This window comes from Macaca fascicularis, chromosome 1 (genome assembly GCF_037993035.2).
Source record: "Macaca fascicularis isolate 582-1 chromosome 1, T2T-MFA8v1.1".
Taxonomy (NCBI): Eukaryota; Metazoa; Chordata; class Mammalia; order Primates; family Cercopithecidae; genus Macaca; species Macaca fascicularis.
The window spans coordinates 232,975,693-232,993,318 of NC_088375.1; the positions used below are offsets into that span (position 1 = coordinate 232,975,693).

At 46.4% G+C, this 17,626-nt stretch overlaps 1 protein-coding gene across 3 annotated transcripts in view; it reads left to right on the forward strand.

The window, feature by feature from the left end:
- GNB1 (G protein subunit beta 1) overlaps nucleotides 1–17,626 on the forward strand; it is a 49,502-nt gene that overhangs the window by 10,629 nt on the left and 21,247 nt on the right. For all 3 annotated transcript variants that reach the window (XM_065535036.1, XM_065535030.1, XM_045388362.3), the window contains 3 exons: nucleotides 3,948–3,986; nucleotides 6,586–6,692; nucleotides 16,485–16,548. In XM_065535036.1, coding sequence (XP_065391108.1) covers nucleotides 3,948–3,986; nucleotides 6,586–6,692; nucleotides 16,485–16,548 — 210 coding nt within the window. The remainder of the gene's footprint in view (nucleotides 1–3,947; nucleotides 3,987–6,585; nucleotides 6,693–16,484; nucleotides 16,549–17,626) is intronic.

The window sequence follows — 17,626 nt, forward strand, 5'->3', positions numbered from 1 at the left end:
GATTGCCCAAAGAATACACGCTTGTTGAAGAATGCAGAGCATAGTGAATCAAACAAGAAATTGTGGATGATTCTAAAAGGGGTTGTTTTCTTTCTTAGATTCGTTTTTCAGCCAAGAGACCCTTAAAGGATCTTGCATGCTCCTTTTGATTGTTATTGAGGAATCACAGGCTCTCAAAGGGATGCTGAGTAAAACATGATGTGCCTTAAAATACACAGAGTAGCTGATGCAGTAAGAAAAGCTCCGCAGGATGCACAGGTGTAGTGTGTTCTGGAGCGGCATGCCAGCCAGTGCGAGGGAGCAGGGTCCATTCACGTGAGACGCAGCTGCACTGGATGCCTGGTCCAAAACATTCAGTGACTCCACGCTGAGCAGGGCCCAGGCTTTAATTTAGGATGAAACCCCAAAGTAAGTGTGTTACTGTGTCATTTGACATAAATCCAAAAAGGATGAGAAATCAACTGATAAATGGCTTGGATATGTTCATCTCTGGTTTAAGTGGACATCATAATATGTATCTGCAGGAGTCCATTAAACTGGAAATTAATCTGAAAGAACTTGAAGATTTTATTCTTTGTTAAGCAGTTACAGAGCTTGTTTCCATTGAAAGACTTCTTCCTACAGTTTTAAAAGTTGAAGGTGTCTGTTCTCCAGAGTGCTGCACTCAGTTACATAAGCTGGTTATTGGCTAAAATAAAGACTGAATTGAAGTTATCTGTATTTTGTTTTTACAGTAGTTTTTCCTTCTGTTTAACAGTAGCATCACCACAGTCTGTTACACTGTACCTTAAGAAACTCATTTTAGTCTTTGAACACTAACCAGGGGGAGGTTGCTTAAATCTCATGTTTTATTTTCTCTGTTTTAAATTTTCTTATGATGTTTTAAAATCAAAGGCTATAACATTAACAAGAATGGTATTCAAAAACAAATATTAAACTCGGTACTTGCCAGGTAACATTCATTGACAAAAAGGCTTTTGCTGCTCTAAGTATTTTTCATCCCCCTTACTCCAAATGTTACTGCTTGCATAAAAATACTCGACTTTTTGTGTGTCTTAATTATAAGCAGAATAACCAATAAGAGCTTAACTAAAGATGAATTTGGAATGTATAAATTTGTATATTTATAATAATCTCAATGTATTTCCTTTTTTTTTTTGAAACAGCGTCTGGCTGTGTCACCCGGGCTGGAGTACAATGGTGTGATCTCAGCTCACTGCAACCTCCACCTCCCGGGTTCAAGTGATTCTCCTGCCTCAGCCTCCCCGAATAGCTACGATTACAGGTGCCAGCCACCATGCCTGGTTAATTTTTGTATTTTTAGTAGGGATGGGGTTTCACCATGTTGGCCAGGCTTGAACTCCTGACCTCAGGTGATCCATCCACCTTGGCCCCCTAAAGTGTTGGGAATACAGGCATAAGCCACTGCGCCTGACCAATATATTTCCATATTATCAGTCTATAAATATTCCCACAAGCTTCCTAAAGTAGAAATCATTTGCAGTGAGCAGTTTGCCCCAAAAACCTGAACCACTGGGAACTCGTCCTCCACCTCCCCCGTGTGGGGCACTTGGATGCACGCCTGTAAGGGCTGCACATGCCATTTGCCATTTTGAAAGTAGGTGGTCAGATGACAGCATATAAACACATTTTTCTTACTAAAAAGTGTCAGCTGGGCGTGGTAGCTCTCGCCTATAATCCCAGCACTTTGGGAGGCCAAGGGGGAAGGATCGTTTGAGCCCAGGAGTTCAAGACCAGCCACAGGCAACATGACAAGATCCCCATCTCTACAAAAATAAGGCCGGGCGCGGTGGCTCAAGCCTGTAATCCCAGCACTTTGGGAGGCCGAGACGGGTGGATCACGGTCAGGAGATTGAGACCATCCTGGCTAACACGGTGAAACCCCGTCTCTACTAAAAAATATAAAAAACTAGCCGGGCGAGGTAGTGGGTGCCTGTAGTCCCAGCTACTTGGGAGGCTGAGGCAGGAGAATGACGTAAACTTGGGAGGCGGAGCTTGCAGTGAGCTGAGATCCGGCCACTGCACCCCAGCCTGGGCGACAGAGCGAGACTCCGTCTCAAAAAAAAAAAACAAAACTAAATAAATAAATAAAAATTAGCCGGCCATAGTGATGCATGCTTGTAGTCCCAGCTATTCAGGAGGCTGAGGTGGGAGGGTCACCTGAGCCCAGGAGGTCGAGGCTGCAGTGAGCTGTGATGGCATCACTGCACTCCAGGCTGGGCAACAAAGCCAGATCCTGTCATAAAAATAAATAAATACATAGTTTAAAAAAAAAAAAAAAAAAAAAAGGCCGGGCGGGGTGGCTTACGCCTGTAATGCCAGCACTTTGGGAGGCCAGGGTGAGCAGATCACCTGAAGTCAGGAGTTCTAGACCAGCCTGGCCAACATGGTGAAACCTCATCTCTACTAAAAATACAAAATTAGCTGGGTGTGGTGGCACATGCCTGTGGTCCCAGCTACTCAAGAGGCTGAGACAGGAGAATCACTTGAACCTGGGAGGTGGAGGCTGCGGTGAGCTGAGATCGCAACACTACACTCCAGCCTGGGCAAAACAGAGCAAGACTCTGTCTCAAAAAAAAAAAAAAAGAAAAGAAATTATTGTGATTTAAAAAAAAAGTATACCCACACTCAAATTTTAAACCTTTTTTAGTTAAAGCCATTGTCTTGTTTTCCTTTATGGTATCTTCCTGTTATAAACATACGTTCTCTTTTGAGATTTCCAGGTCTGTTTTCTAGTAACGTTGATCCCTTAGTAATGAAGACATTTGAGTGAGCATTGGTGGGTCCCTTCACAGTGCTTACTGCTTCCACAGGCCATGGATAGAGGAGAAACGAGAGCAGCCAGAGAGGCTCATGTACATCTGGTTGTCTGGCTTCAGGTCCCTTGCTCTTTTTCCATAGAATTTATTTATTTTTCTTCGTTTTCTTTTATTTATTTATTTGTTTATTTATTATTATTATTATTATTTTTTTGAGATGGAGTCTTGCTCTATTGCCCAGACTGGAGTGCTGTGGTGGGGTCTCGGCTCCCTGCAACCTCCGCCTCCCGGGTTCAAGCGATTCTTCTGCCTCAGCCTCTTGAGTAGCTGGGATTACAGGCATGCGCCACCATACCCGGCTAATTTTTGTATTTTTAGAAGAGACGGGGTTTCACCATGTTGGCCAGGCTGGTCTCGGACTCCTGACCTCAGGTGATCCACCCACCTCGGCCTCCCAAAGTGCTGGGATTATAAGTGTGAGTCATCGCGTCCAGCCTGTTTTCCTTAAATGTTTAAATGTTATTTTTAGTAGAGACAAGGTCTCACTTTGTTGCCCAGGCTAGTCTTGAACTCCTGGGCTCAAGCCATCCTCCTGCCTCAGCTTCCTAAAGTGCTGGGATTACAGACATGAGACCGCGCCCTCCATAGAATTTAGAATTAATGATTGTTTCTCTTGAAAACAAAGTACTTAGTTAATGCGATCTGAAGAAAAGGTTTTTGGGCTGGATATCTGGTCCTTTTTATACTTTTTCTTTGGGCCACAACCTTCCTGACCCTGGATGGGCTTTGTAAAAAGAGCAAGACGTGTGTGCCAACCTGTGCAGCACTGAGGGCACAGGCAGCACCAGGTCCCAGGGTGTTCGGGTGCTGCCCCAGCTTGCAGTTTGGTTTCCTTGGTGCTGACCACAGCTGTGGGGCCCCAGGAATACTGTGCTGCAGGCCTTAGACAGATTTGGGTGTTACTGATTCTCTGTTCAGCGTGGCCTGAACAGTCCACAGATGGCAGTAGACCATGGGGTGTTGAGATGCGAGGAGACTCCGGCATTCTTTCCCATTCTGCTTTCGCTCCTGACAGCTTAGGAAAGCTCTCTTTGAAACTTACATGTGTGGACCTAAGATTGAATGTATCTGAAACGTTGCTAATTTCTCACTGTCCTTGCTTCCCAGGACGCCAGGAAAGCATGTGCAGATGCAACTCTCTCTCAGGTAAGAGCCCACTGAGTCACGCAGAGCCATCTGCCTGTGAGGAGGCTGGCACAGCACCCACACCTGGAGCCTCAGGAGGGCTCTGCTCAGATTCTCTCCTGCACAGTGAGGATGCCAAGCCTCTGTGTGGAGTGCTTTTGTTAAGAAGTCGTACTGATGGTAGGCATAGGAAATGGAGGGGCTTTTTGAGATAAAAAGGAGATATCTCAATCCTTAAATAATTATTTACCTGTTACAGAGGGTAATAGTTGTAAAATATTGTTATTGTCTTAAAATAAGGTATTTTGAAGCTCCTCTCTTTAACAGAATCTGCCTCAGAACTTTGATTTCTAATATCCAATTTGGTAATACCTCAAAAAGTTAAACATAGAATTATTGTATGACTAAGCAGTTCTACCTGTAAATACATGCCCAACAGAATTGAACACTGGTTTTCAAACAAACACATGTGCGTAGATGTTTGTAGCAGCACCATTCACAATAGCCAAAATGTAGAAACCACCAAAATGTGCGTAAATGAATGAGTGGAGAAACAAATTGTGGTGTGTCTGTTCCTTGGAGTATTATCAGCCATTAAATGGACCTCAGTACAGTCAAAGGCTACAACATGGATAAACCCCTAAATACTATGATATGTGAAAGAAGCCAAATAGAAATGACTGTGTATTGTGTGGTTCTATTTATATGAAATATCTAGAATAGTAAAATTCATTGAATCAGAGTGGACTAGTGGCCAGCAGGGGAGCTAGGGAAGAGAGGGAGAGGAAGTGAAGAACAGGGAGTGACTGCTAAATCAATGTCGGGTCTCCTTTTGGGATGATGAGGATGTTTTGGAACCAGGTGGTGGCAGTGGTTGCACAACACTGTGAGTGTACTAAATGCCACTGGACTGTATACTTTTTTTTTTTTTTTTTTTTTTGAGACGGAGTCTCGCGCTGTCACCCAGGCTGGAGTGCAGTGGCCGGATCTCAGCTCACTGCAAGCTCCGCCTCCCGGGTTCACGCCATTCTCCTGCCTCAGCCTCCCGAGTAGCTGGGACTACAGGCGCCCGCCACCTCGCCTGGCTAGTTTTTTGTATTTTTTAGTAGAGACGGGGTTTCACCGTGTTAACCAGGATGGTCTCGATCTCCCGACCTCGTGATCCGCCCGTCTCGGCCTCCCAAAGTGCTGGGATTACAGGCTTGAGCCACCGCGTCCGGCCTGGACTGTATACTTAAAAATGGTTAATTTGATGTTATGTGAACTTTACCTTATTAAAAGAATGAAGTCCATCCCAGCACTTTGGGAGGCTGAGGCAGGTGGATCACTTGAGGTCAGGAGTTCAAGACTAGCCTGACCAACATGGTGAAATCCCATCTCTACTAAAATACAAAAATTAGCCAGGCGTGGTGGCACACACCTGTAATCCCAGCTACTCAGGAGGCTGAGGCAGGAGAATTGCTTGGACCTGGGAGGGAGAGGTTGCAGTGAGCGAAGATTGCACCACTGCACTCCAGGTAGGAGACAGAGCTAAACTCCATCTCAAAAATGAAAAAAAGGCCGGGCGCGGTGGCTCACGCCTGTAATCCTAGCACTTTGGGAGGCCGAGACGGGCGGATCACGAGGTCAGGAGATCAAGACCATCCTGGCTAACATGGTGAAACTACTGAAAAAAATACAAAAAATTAGCCAGGCATGGTGGTGGGCGCCTGTAGTCCCAGCTGCTCGGGAGGCTGAGGCAGGAGAATGGCGAAGCCATTCCATCTGGGAGGCGGAGCTTGCAGTGAGCCGAGATCGCGCCACCGCACTCCAACCTGGGCGACAGAGCGAGAGACTGTCTCAAAAAAAAAAAAAAAAAGATAATAAAAATAAAGTCCAAAGAATTGGACAGAAATGTGAAAGAAAAACTATATTCATACTTCTGAAGATGATTAAGTTTTTTACATTGTCCAGATGTTTTAGGGGATGCACTTTATTGAGGTTAAATTGCAAGTTAAAGAAAAAAAAATTAGGCTACATAGAATTACCTGAATTTCAATTCTGAGAAGCACTTTGGACTGTCCATTTTTTAAAACCCGTTGTTGTGATCCACTTACTCCATTTGCCAGCCTGAGCTCATTAACATCAGTGTCTGTATGTAGGATGGGCTCAGCTGGTGTGTGTACAGCTAGTGCTACAAGTGATGGTCGTGCAGAAGCAGGTGTCATCCTGGCCCACACATAGCCTGACATAGGAACCAGCTATTAAATTGTAGTGTCAGGAAGAAGAGTTGTGAGTTCTCAAGTAATTCAGAGACCTAGGAGGAGCTGGTCCTGGATGGACAGGGAGAGGAGGAAGGAGGCAGGAAGAGCACAGCAAGTACTTCAAGGCTGGCCGTGTTCGTGTGCATGCATTGGAGGGCAGGGCACACAGGTTCCTGATGACCAGCCAGACTAAGACTCGGTAAGAGGTGCAGAAGGGGTTCAGTGCAGAATGCCACAGTGGAAGCCACTGGAGAACTCTGGGAAGGCTGGCAAGAGGTAGGCACAGTGGGTGAGCCAACAGCCTTGACAGGGATGGGAGATGAGGAGAGTCATTTAATCACAGATGTTAAAGTTACAGAAATGTTTTTATTTTCAAGATCACAAACAACATCGACCCAGTGGGAAGAATCCAAATGCGCACGAGGAGGACACTGCGAGGGCACCTGGCCAAGATCTACGCCATGCACTGGGGCACAGACTCCAGGTAGGCGTGGGCATGAGCAGGATGCTGCTTGATACGTTCAGGGGCTGCTCTGTTTTCCTAGGGGAAGATAACCTAAACCCATTTGCTGTGTTGTGCAGTGAAAATATTAGGAAGTTGGATCAGAACTCTGGGTGTGCCACATGCAGCACTCACAGATGCATATTCCCTGTCCAGTTTCCACTTACTTGGGCTGAAAGGACACTGCCATTCCTTCACTGTCTGAGTCACATTAATAGAAGTTCTGGGCCGGGCGCGGTGGCTCAAGCCTGTAATCCCAGCACTTTGGGAGGCCGAGACGGGCGGATCACGAGGTCAGGAGATCGAGAGACCATCCCAGCTAACACGGTGAAACCCCGTCTCTACTAAAAAATACAAAAAAACTAGCCGGGCGAGGTGGCGGGCGCCTGTAGTCCCAGCTACTCGGGAGGCTGAGGCAGGAGAATGGCGTAAACCCGGGAGGCGGAGCTTGCAGTGAGCTGAGATCCGGCCACTGCACTCCAGCCTGGGTGATAGCAAGACTCCGTCTCAAAAAAAAAAAAAAAAAAGAAGTTCTGATTTTTCTTTCTCCCTTCTCACATCTCTTTCAGTTTCTAGACCTCTGTCCTCCCAGTTCTACTGTATCCTACTTATGGGAACTTGGGGAAGTTACCTCTCTGTGCCTGTTTCTCAGGGCTGGTTGGCCCTCGCCCTCTTGTGATTTCAGTGCCCTGGCTCAGGAAATCACCGAACCTGCCCCGAGGATCCTGAGAGATTAAGTGTATTGAGCCTTAGAACAGCATCGTGCTGTGTGTGCTTTACTGTAGCAGACACACGGGAACGCACTATGAGCTGTTTTCACCGTTCTCTCACCTGGCCTGTCTGCCCTGCGTTCCTTTGGTTTACCATCCCCAGAGATAATTCCCTTCATGGGCTCCTATTTCTTCTTTTCTTTCCCTTTTTTTTTTTTTTTTTTTTTTTTACGACGGAGTCTTGCTCTGTCGCCCAGGCTGGAGTGCCGTGGCGCGATCTCGGCTCACTGCAAGCTCTGCCTCCCGGTTTACGCCACTCTCCTGCCTCAGCCTCCCGAGTGGCTGGGACTACAGGTGCCTGCCACCACGCCTGGCTAATTTTTTTGTATTTTTAGTAGAGACGGGGTTTCACTGTGTTGGCCAGGATGGTCTTGATCTCCTGACCTTGTGATCCACCCCCCCCCCGGCTTCCCAAAGTGCTGGCATTACAGGCGTGAGCCACCGCGCCAGCCTCTTTTTTTTGTTGTTGGAGACAGGGTCTCACTCTGTCAGTCATACTGGAGTGCAGTGGTGTGATCATATCTCACTGCAGCCTCGACCTCCTAGGCTCCAGCAACCCTTCATACTTAGCCTCCCAAGTGGCTGAGACCATAGGCATGTGCCACCACGCCTGGCTAATATTTTTGTTTTTTTTTTTATAGAGACAGGGTCTCCCTTTGTTGCTGACACTGGTTTCAAACTCCTGGCCCCTAAGTGATCCTTCCACTTCGGCCTCCCAGAGTGCTGAGATTATAGGTGTGAGCCACCACCACTTCCAGCCTGTTTTTTGTACTTTATATGCCTTGCTTCTCCACCAGGCATCTCACCTCTGTGACCCCGCACTCTCGTTTAGAGGCTATTACAAAGTCTTACTTGCTGCCTGTTCTATCCAAATAATTTAATAAAATACTATTTGATTTGCGTAACTATGACATGCTCGTTCAAGCACCTGACATAACAATTTTTAACACGCCCTTCTTTGAGTAGTATTTCTTTGTATTCCGTTGTTAGTGTGGAATTTTCTGCTTGGCTTTTTCTTTGTTGGTGAAATTGTCCGCTTTAGAGCACAAACAGCTAGAGAACAAAAGATTCTATCTTTAGTTTGTTCTATATAGTATCCCATACAATTCCATATGCAAATGAGAGCTCACATGATGGTTCCAATGATGGCAGGAGTCCGAAAGAATAAAAATGGGAAGGGGGAGGGTGGGGAAGTGGGGAAATGATGTTCGGAGGGTACAGAGTTTTAGTTAGGAATAAATTTTAGAAATCTGCTGCACAGCACGGAGACTGTAGTTCATAATAACATGTGTTTCAAAATTGTTAGTAAAGTAGACTTGAAGTGTTCCCACCACAGAGAAAATGTTCCCACCACAGAGAAAATGGGAAGTGATGGGTATGTTTATTAGCTTGATTTATTTATTTCGCAAGGTGGATATATATGAAAATACCACATTGTACTCTATAAATGTATACCTAATTATTTGTCAAAAATTGTTTTAAATATTCAAAGTAAATAAGTAACCAGGCACATTGGCTCATGCCTCTCATCCCAGCACTTTGGGAGGCCAAGGCAGGTGATGGCTTGAGCCCAGGACTTCAAGACCAGCCTAGGCCACATGGCGAGACCCCTTCTCTACAAAAAGTACAAAAATGAGTTAGCTGTTGTTGTGTGCACCTGGAGTCCCAGCTACTCAGGAGGCTGAGGTGGGAGGATCACTTGAACCCAGGAGGCAGGGAAGCAGAGCTTGCAGTGAGCCGAGATCACCCCCACTGTGTTTTAGCCTGCACGACAGAGTGAGACCCTGTCTCTAAATAAATAAGTAAATAAGTATATACTTTGTGAATTCAAAGTTATTCCTTTAAAAAAATTAAAAAGAATTAAAAAAATATGTTCTGGCCGAGTGCAGTGGCTCACCCTTGTAATCCCAGCACTTTGGGAGGCCGAGGTGGGCGGATCACTTGAGGTCAAGAGTTCGAGACCAGCCTGCTGGCCAACATGGCACAACCCTGTCTACTAAAAATTTAAAAATTAGCTGGGCATACTTGCTGTAGTCCCAGCTACTTGGAAGGCTGAGATACACAGAAGTTACGGTGAGCCGAAATTGCGCCACTGGGTGACAGAGTGACATCTGACTCAAAAAAAAAAAAAAAAAAAAGAAAAATGTTGTTACTAGTCTATCTATGTTAGAACTTATTGTCAAAAGTAGTTGCGAAACAAAACAATATGCTACCTCTGGGGCCTTTCCTCCATGTGTGGGAACACTGGTGTCCAGATCAGGCAGGTTAGTGGAGTGTACAGTGCTGTTGCTGGGCAGTGTTCGGGTACTCAGAGCACTGCACCACCAAGTAATGTGTCTCCTTCACCAGCCGGGCTCTGGACTGGGTAGTCTGGAAGGGATGAGAGTGACCTGCAGGCAGGTTGTTCAGGAACCTAAGAGATGGGTGTGTGACCTGAGCAGTGGAGGTGGGGTTCGGGCTCAGGGTGGGTGGGGTGGGCGCCAGATCACTGGATGGGAGACTTTATGATCTGTCTGTCTCAAACACACTTTGTGTCTTGAAAGCCCCAGGATTAGAAGGAAGAAAAGCAAGGGCTGACAAAGCAGGACCAAGTTCAGAGTCATGGCCACCCTGTGAGCAAGGTGGTGTTCAGTGAGGCCTGTGGGAGGCTGGGGTGCCACATTGGTCCTTGTTCTTGGACAGGGTGCTAGGTGCATGGCATTTGTTGTATAATTACACAGTCATGAGAAAACCAAAATAATATTATGGAGAACCTCTGCTTTCCAGAGCCTTCTAGAGAGTGCTTGTTCTAAATAGTCATTTGTTTCTGGATAGGCTAGTGTTTGCCTCTTTAAGGTCCAAAAGAGTTTTTTTGGGGGGAGGGTGTGTGTGTGTGTGTGTGTGTGTGTGTGTGTGTGTGTGTGTGTGTGTGTGTGTGTGTGTGTGTGGTGTGTCTCTTCAGGGGGAGGGGGTGTGTGTGTGTGTGTGTGTGGTGTGTCTATCGGGGGGAGGGTGTGTGTGTGTGTGTGTGTGTGTGTGTGTGTGTGTGTGTGTGTGTGTGGTGTGTCTCTTCAGGGGGAGGGGGTGTGTGTGTGTGTGTGTGTGGTGTGTCTATCGGGGGGAGGGTTGTGTGTGTGTGTGTGTGTGTGTGTGTGTCTCCTTGTTCCATAAGCTCTCTTTTTTTTTGTGCACAACGTGCAGGTTTATTACGTAGGTATACCTGTGCCATGTTGGTTTGCTGCACCCATTAACTCGTCATTTACATTAGATATTTCTCCTAATGCTATCCCTCCCCCTGCCGCCCACCCCATGACAGAGGGTGGAGGGTATATATTTTCTTTAATCTTCGTATTTCCTGCCTTCATAAACAAATGTTACCGTTTAAGACTTTTTTCATGACTTAAAGCTGTAATTTATGAATACCAGTTCTTTTTTGTTGTTGTTGTTGAGACAGAGTCTCACTTTGTCACCCAGGCTGGAGTGCAGTGGTGTGATCTTGGCTCACTGCAAGCTCAGCCTCCTGAATAGCTGGAACTACAGGCGCCTGCTGCCACGCCCGGCTACTTTTTTTGTATTTTTAGTAGAGACGGGGTTTCACCATGTTAGCCAGGATGGTCTCAATTTCCTGACCTCGTGATTTGCCTGCCTCGGCCTCCCAAAGTGCTGGGATTACAGGCGTGAGCTACCGTGTCCAGCCTATGAATACCAGTTCTTTCACTGTGTTTGTTTGATTTATGGACACTATGAAACAGTAGAAATGACTACTAATTTGTCTTTCTTTCTTTCTTTTTTTTTTTTTGAGATGAAGTCTTGTTGCCCAGACTGGAGTGCAGTGGCAGCTCACTGCAAGCTGGACTTACTGCAAGCTCTGCCTCCTGGGTTCATGCCATTCTCCTGCCTCAGCCTCCTGAGTAGCTGAGACTACAGGCTCCCCCCACCATGCCCAGCTAATTTTTTTTGTTGTATTTTTAGTAGAGACGGGGTTTCATTGTTAGCCAGGATGGTCTCGATCTCCTGACTTCGTGATCTGCCTGCCTCAGCCTCCCAAAGTGCTGGGATTACAGGTGTGAGCCACCGTGCCCGGCCTAGTTTGTCTTTCAAAACTACATGAGGCTAGACACGGTGGCTCACACCTGTAATCCCAGCACTTTGGGAGGCCAAGTCAGGTGGATCCCTTGAGTTCAGAAGTTTGAGACCAGCCTGGCCAACATGGTATAACCCCATCTCTTCTGAAAATACAAAAATTAGCCAGGTGTGGTGGCGAACGCCTGTAGTTTCAGCTACTCAAGAGGCTGAGGTGGGAGAATCGCTTGAACCCAGGAGGTGGAGGTTGCAGTGAACCAAGATTGCACCATTGCACTCCAGCCTGGGCAACAGAGTGAGACTCTGTCTCAAAATATATAGATATAGATATATATACACACACACGCATGCGTGCACACATTGCACTCCCGCCTGGGTGACGGATCGAGACTCTGTCTCAAAAAGCAAAACAGAACACAAAGCTACATGAAAGGCCAGGCACCGTGGTTCACGCCTGTAATCCCAGCACTTTGGGAGACTGAGGCGAGTGGATCACCTGAGGTCAGGAGTTTGAGACCAGCCTGGCCAACGTGGTAAAACCCCGTCTCTACCAAAAGTACAAAAGTTAACCGGGTTGGTGGTGGGCACCTGTAATCCCAACTACTCAGGAGGCTGAGGCAGGAGAATCGCTTGAATCCAGGAGGCAGAGGTTGCAGTGAGCCAAGATTGCACCACTGCACTCCAGCCTGGGTGACAGAGTGAGGCTCTGTCTCAAAAAAAAAAACATACAAAAAAAACTACATGCGAGGTGAGGCCCACAATGACTACTTGTTATGTATGTATGTATTAACGTATCAGATGTACATTTGTAATATGTTTATCAATATATTTATTTGTACTAAAAGGTGACTTTTTTTTTTTTTTTTTTTTTGAGACTGGGTCTCACTCTGTTGTCCATGCTAGAATGCAGTGGTGCGATCCTAGCTCACTGCAGTCTTGAACTCTGGTGCTCAAGCAATCCTGCCTCAGCCTCCTGAGTAGCTGGTACCACAGGTGCACATTACCGTGCCCAGCTGATTTTTTAAAAATATTTTTTGTAGAGACCGGGTCTCCCTATGTTGCCCATGTTGGTCTCAAACTCCTAGACTTTACCGATCTCTTATCTCAGCTTCCCAAAGTGCTGGGGTTACAGACATGAACCACCACCCTCCCTCCTTTGAGTAAAATGAAGGGCGTTAGGTGTTTTGATTTTTGACAGCTACTTTCAGGGTCCTGGAGCCATTTAGCTTGCTTCCTGGCTCTCGCCTCTATGTTCTAGGTGAGTGGCACCTCAGATAATTGATTGTTGAGTAGGTAAAGGCACTGGCAGGCAACGTGAACCCAGCTCTCCAACAGCTCTCTAATCTGGGACTAGGAGGCATGTCTTCTCTCACCTTCTGGAGGATCAGTCGACAGCTTACATGTCCCTAATCCCTCTGGAAGTCAGCAGTTATTAAGCTCTCTGACCGGGAGACCTCTGTAAAGGTGATCCTCCTAATCTAGGAGGATGAGCTGCTTTAGATCAGCTCTGATACTCAACAGAAAGTCTCAGAAGGGCTGGGCAGAAATAAAGCTAGAGAGGGAACCTTATACCATTACATAGAAATAATTTTCAGTGTTTTAATATGTTGATGACAACCTGGATTGAGAGGTTTGCTTTAAGAATTGCATCTGAAGGCTGGGTGCAGTGGCTCACGCCTGTAATCCTGGCCGAGGTGGGCAGATTGCCTGAGCTCAGGAGTTCAAGACTAGCATGGCAAAACCCTGTCTCTACTAAAAATACAAAAAGTTAGCCAGGCATGGTGGTGCACATCTGTAATTCCAGCTACTGGGAAGGCTGACGCACGAGAATTGCTTCAACCTGGGAGGCAGAGGTTGGAGTGAGCTGAGATTGTGCCATGTTGCTCCAGCCTGAGTGACAGAGTGAGACTCTGTCTCAAAATAATAATAATAATAATAATAATTGCATCTGAAAAATAATAGGATGGGAGCCTACACTTAGTTTTTAGTTCTGTGATAAATTTTGTAATAAATTGCAGGTGAAAAGGCTTTTATTTGTTAAACTCATTGACACCTTTGTAAAGTTAGTACTTAGTGTATCAAAACATCTAGTTTGATATTAAAAGTCTCAGTTATCAACAAAACTTGAGAGAGCGTTACTCCAGCTTTGGGTCAGCTTTAAGAAGTCACATATGTTCACAGCTGAAATAGTTAAAACCTGCGTTTTGAGGCACCATGGCTTACGCCTGTAATCCCAACATTTTGGGAGGCCAAGGCAGGCGGATCACTTGAGGCCAGGAGTTGGAGACCAGCGTGGCTAACATGGGGAAAGCCCATCTCTACTGAAAATACAAAAATTGGCCAGGCGTGGTGGCACGTGCCTGTAATCCCAGCTACTTGGGAGACTGAGGCATGAGAATCACTTGAACCCAGGAGATAGAGTTTGCAGTGAGCCGAGATCACGCCAGTGCACTCCAGCCTGAGTGACAGAGGGAGACTCTGTCTCAAAAAAACAAAAACAAAACCCTCGTTTGATAAAATCCTTAAAAGTAAAAATCCTTATACCATCATTTACCGTACTGACAGATATCTCTGCATCAAACAGTAGAACCTTCTTGCTCTTCATTGAAAACAGCATCCTATGCTACAGAGTTCCTTAGGACCTCTCATGAGCAACTGTGGTTCCCAGGAGTTACTTTCATCCACATTACTCGCCTGCTAAGGTGAAATTCTTTTGCTCGTTATTCATATTTTCCTTTGTAGTATGGAGCTCCTTTTCAACACGTGGATTCCAAACTGAGCACAGTTGCCAGAACAAGGAAATAATTATGAAAAAATACATGGTTGGGCGCAGTGGCTCAACACTTGTAATACCAGCACTTTGGAGGCTGAGGTGGGCGGGTCACCTGAGGTCAGGAGTTAGAGACCAGCCTGACCAACACGGAGAATCCCCGTCTCTACTAAAAATACAAAATTAGCTGGCCGTGGTGGCACATGCCTGTAATCCCAGCTACTTTGGAGACTGAGGCAGGAGAATTGCTTGAACCCAGGAAGTGGAGGTTGTGGTTAGCCGACGCGCCATTGCACTCCAGCCTGGGCAACAAGAGCAAAACTCCGTCTCAAAAACAAAAACAGGCCGGGCGCGGTGGCTCAAGCCTGTAATCCCAGCACTTTGGGAGGCCGAGACGGGCGGATCACGAGGTCAGGAGATCGAGACCATCCTGGCTAACACGGTGAAACCCCGTCTGTACTAAAAAATACAAAAAACTAGCCGGGCGAGGTGGCGGGTGCCTGTAGTCCCAGCTACTCAGGAGGCTGAGGCAGGAGAATGGCGTGAACCCGGGAGGCGGAGCTTGTAGTGAGCCCAGATCACGCTACTGCACTCCAGCCCGGGCGACAGAGCGAGAAGCCGTCTCAAAAAAAAACAAAAACAAAAAAGGCCAGGCGTGGTGGCTCATGCCTATAATCCCAGCACTTTGGAAAGCCGAGGTGAGCAGATCATGAGGTCAGGAGATCAATACCATCCTGGCTAACATGGTGAGACCCCGTCTCTACTAAAAATACAAAAAAATTTAGCTGTGCAAGGTGGTGGGCACCTGTAGTCCCAGCTACTCAGAAGGCTGAGGCAGGAGAATGGTGGAAACCCGTGAGGCAGAGCTTGCAGTGAGCTGAGATGGTGCCACTGCACTCCAGCCTGGGCAACAGAGCAAGACTCCATCTCAAAAAAAAAAAGAAAAAATTTGTGATAGTTACTGGTCTCTGCTGCCGGACCAGGCGCAGTGGTGCTGTTGTTTACCAAGCAGGTGAGGAGGGAGTGCCTCCTTTGGTTTCTAGGAGACCTTGATTCCAATTTTAGCTCAGTCTGGGAAATTTCATGGGGTATTTTGGTGAGAAATGTTTCATGAATTTGGAATGTCTTAAATGTGGTTTGTTTTTTCGTTTATTTGTTTTGTTTTTGTTTTTGTTTTTGTTTTTTCCAGTCAGGGTCTCGCTCTGTTGCCCAGGCTAGTGTGCAGTGGTGCAATCTTGGCTTACTGCAACCTCCGCCTCCTGGGTTCAAGCAGTCTGCCACCTCACCCTCCTGAGTAGCTGGGGTTACAGGCATGCACTACCATACCAAGCTATGTTTTTGTATTTTTGTAGTGGAGATGGGATTTTACCATGCTAGCCATGCTGGTCTCAAACTCCTGTGATCCGCCTACCTTGGCCTCCCAGTGTTGGGATTAAAGACATGAGCCTCTAATTTGATTTGTAATGAAACCAAACAGAAGCAGTTATGAAATGATGTCAGCCTGTCTCAGCTGACAAAGGGAATGGGTGCCAGGGGTGATGTGGCCTGCATTCAGTTGGGGGCCGTGCACTCTCCACTCTCAACTGTGGTCTGTAACAGTGTTTTTGTTCATGCTTTTAAAGTTGGTGTGACATTTAGAGCCTTCCTTTCCTTCCTCCTCTCCTCTTCCTCTTCATCCCTTCCTCCCGTCTTTCTTTCTATCTTGTCTTTCTGTCTGTCTGTCTGTCTGTCTTTTTTGAAACAGAGCCTTGCTCTGTTGCCCAGGCTGGAGTCCAGTGGCATGATTTTGTCTCATTGTAACCTCTGCCTCCTAGGTTCCAGCAATTCTTCTGCCTCAGCTTCCCGAGTAGCTGGGATTACAGGCGCGCACTACCATACCCAGCTAATTTTTGTATTTTTAGTAGAGACAGGGTTTTGCCATGTTGGCGAGGCTGGTCTTGAACTCCTGACTTCACGTGATCTGCCTGCCTCGGCCTTCCAAAGTGTTGGGATTACAGGCGTGAGCCACTGTGCCCAACCAGAGATTTTTTTTCTTATAAATAAGTGGCTTTGTCTGAAGCACATGTAACATAGAAGCACTTAAGTCACCAGAGTCTGGGTTTTAGTCTGTTGCCCTTGTACACTTTCTGTGTTATGTGGTACTGATAGGTTTGCTTTTGTCTGTCCCTCCAGGCTTCTCGTCAGTGCCTCGCAGGATGGTAAACTTATCATCTGGGACAGCTACACCACCAACAAGGTAGGGACTGGAAAATTCCCTTCCTTGGAAAACCCATCTAGGAAACAGTATTTTAAGCTCTGGAGTCTTTTTTGTTAAATCACATAATACAAGATAGGGAAGGCAGTAACGGCAAGCTCTGTTTGTTAGTAGTGAGGTTGTGCAGGTGAGACACAAGCTGAGTCACATGCCAGCACCTGTGACAGTCTCTTCCTCTGAACCAGGTGCTGTTGTGCTATTTTCCGTTATCTCCTTACCGAGCCGATGGGAGCTAAGGACCTTCTGTGTTTCCAGGAGACCTCAATTCCAGTTTTAGCAGAGTCTGGGAAGTTTCATGTTTTATTTATAGAGTGCAGAAGTATCACTTTTCATTTAATTATTAGTTTTTTAGGAGAGATCATCATACTTTAAAGTGTAATGTATGTTATTTTCAAGACTTAATCCAAATTGTACTGTTTTGAATAAAAAGTATTGTTGGCTGGGCATGGTGGCTTATGCCTGTAATCCCAGCACTTTGGGAGGCTCTGGCAGGCAGATCACAAGGTCAGTAGATCGAGACCATCCCGGCTAACAAAGTGAAACCCTGTCTTTACCAAAAGTACAACAAATTAGCCGGGCGCGGTGGCGGGTGCCTGTAGTCCCAGCTACTCGGGAGGCTGAGGCAGGAGAATGGCGTGAACCTGGGAGGCGGAGCTTGCAGTGAGCTGAGATGGTGCCATTGCACTCCTCCAGCCTGGGCAACAGAGCGAGACTCCGTCTCAAAAAAAAAAAAAGTATTGTCATTGGTCCCAACATATACGTAAAAGATGTTATTCAGTTTACTAAAGAATACTAAATGTGTATAAATGGTTACATTCATTACAGCAGATCTAACACACTGGGAGAGATGTGGCAGGATAGATTATAGTAATGTCCATTTCGGTTATTCCGTAAAAATATTTTGTTTTCGGCCGGGTGCGGTGGCTCACACCTGTAATTCCAGCACTTGGGAGGCTGAAGCAGGTGAATCACCTGAGGTCAGTAGTTTGAGACCAGCCTAGCCAACATGGTGAAACCTCATTCTCTACTAAAAATACAAAAAATTAGCCAGGTGTGGTGG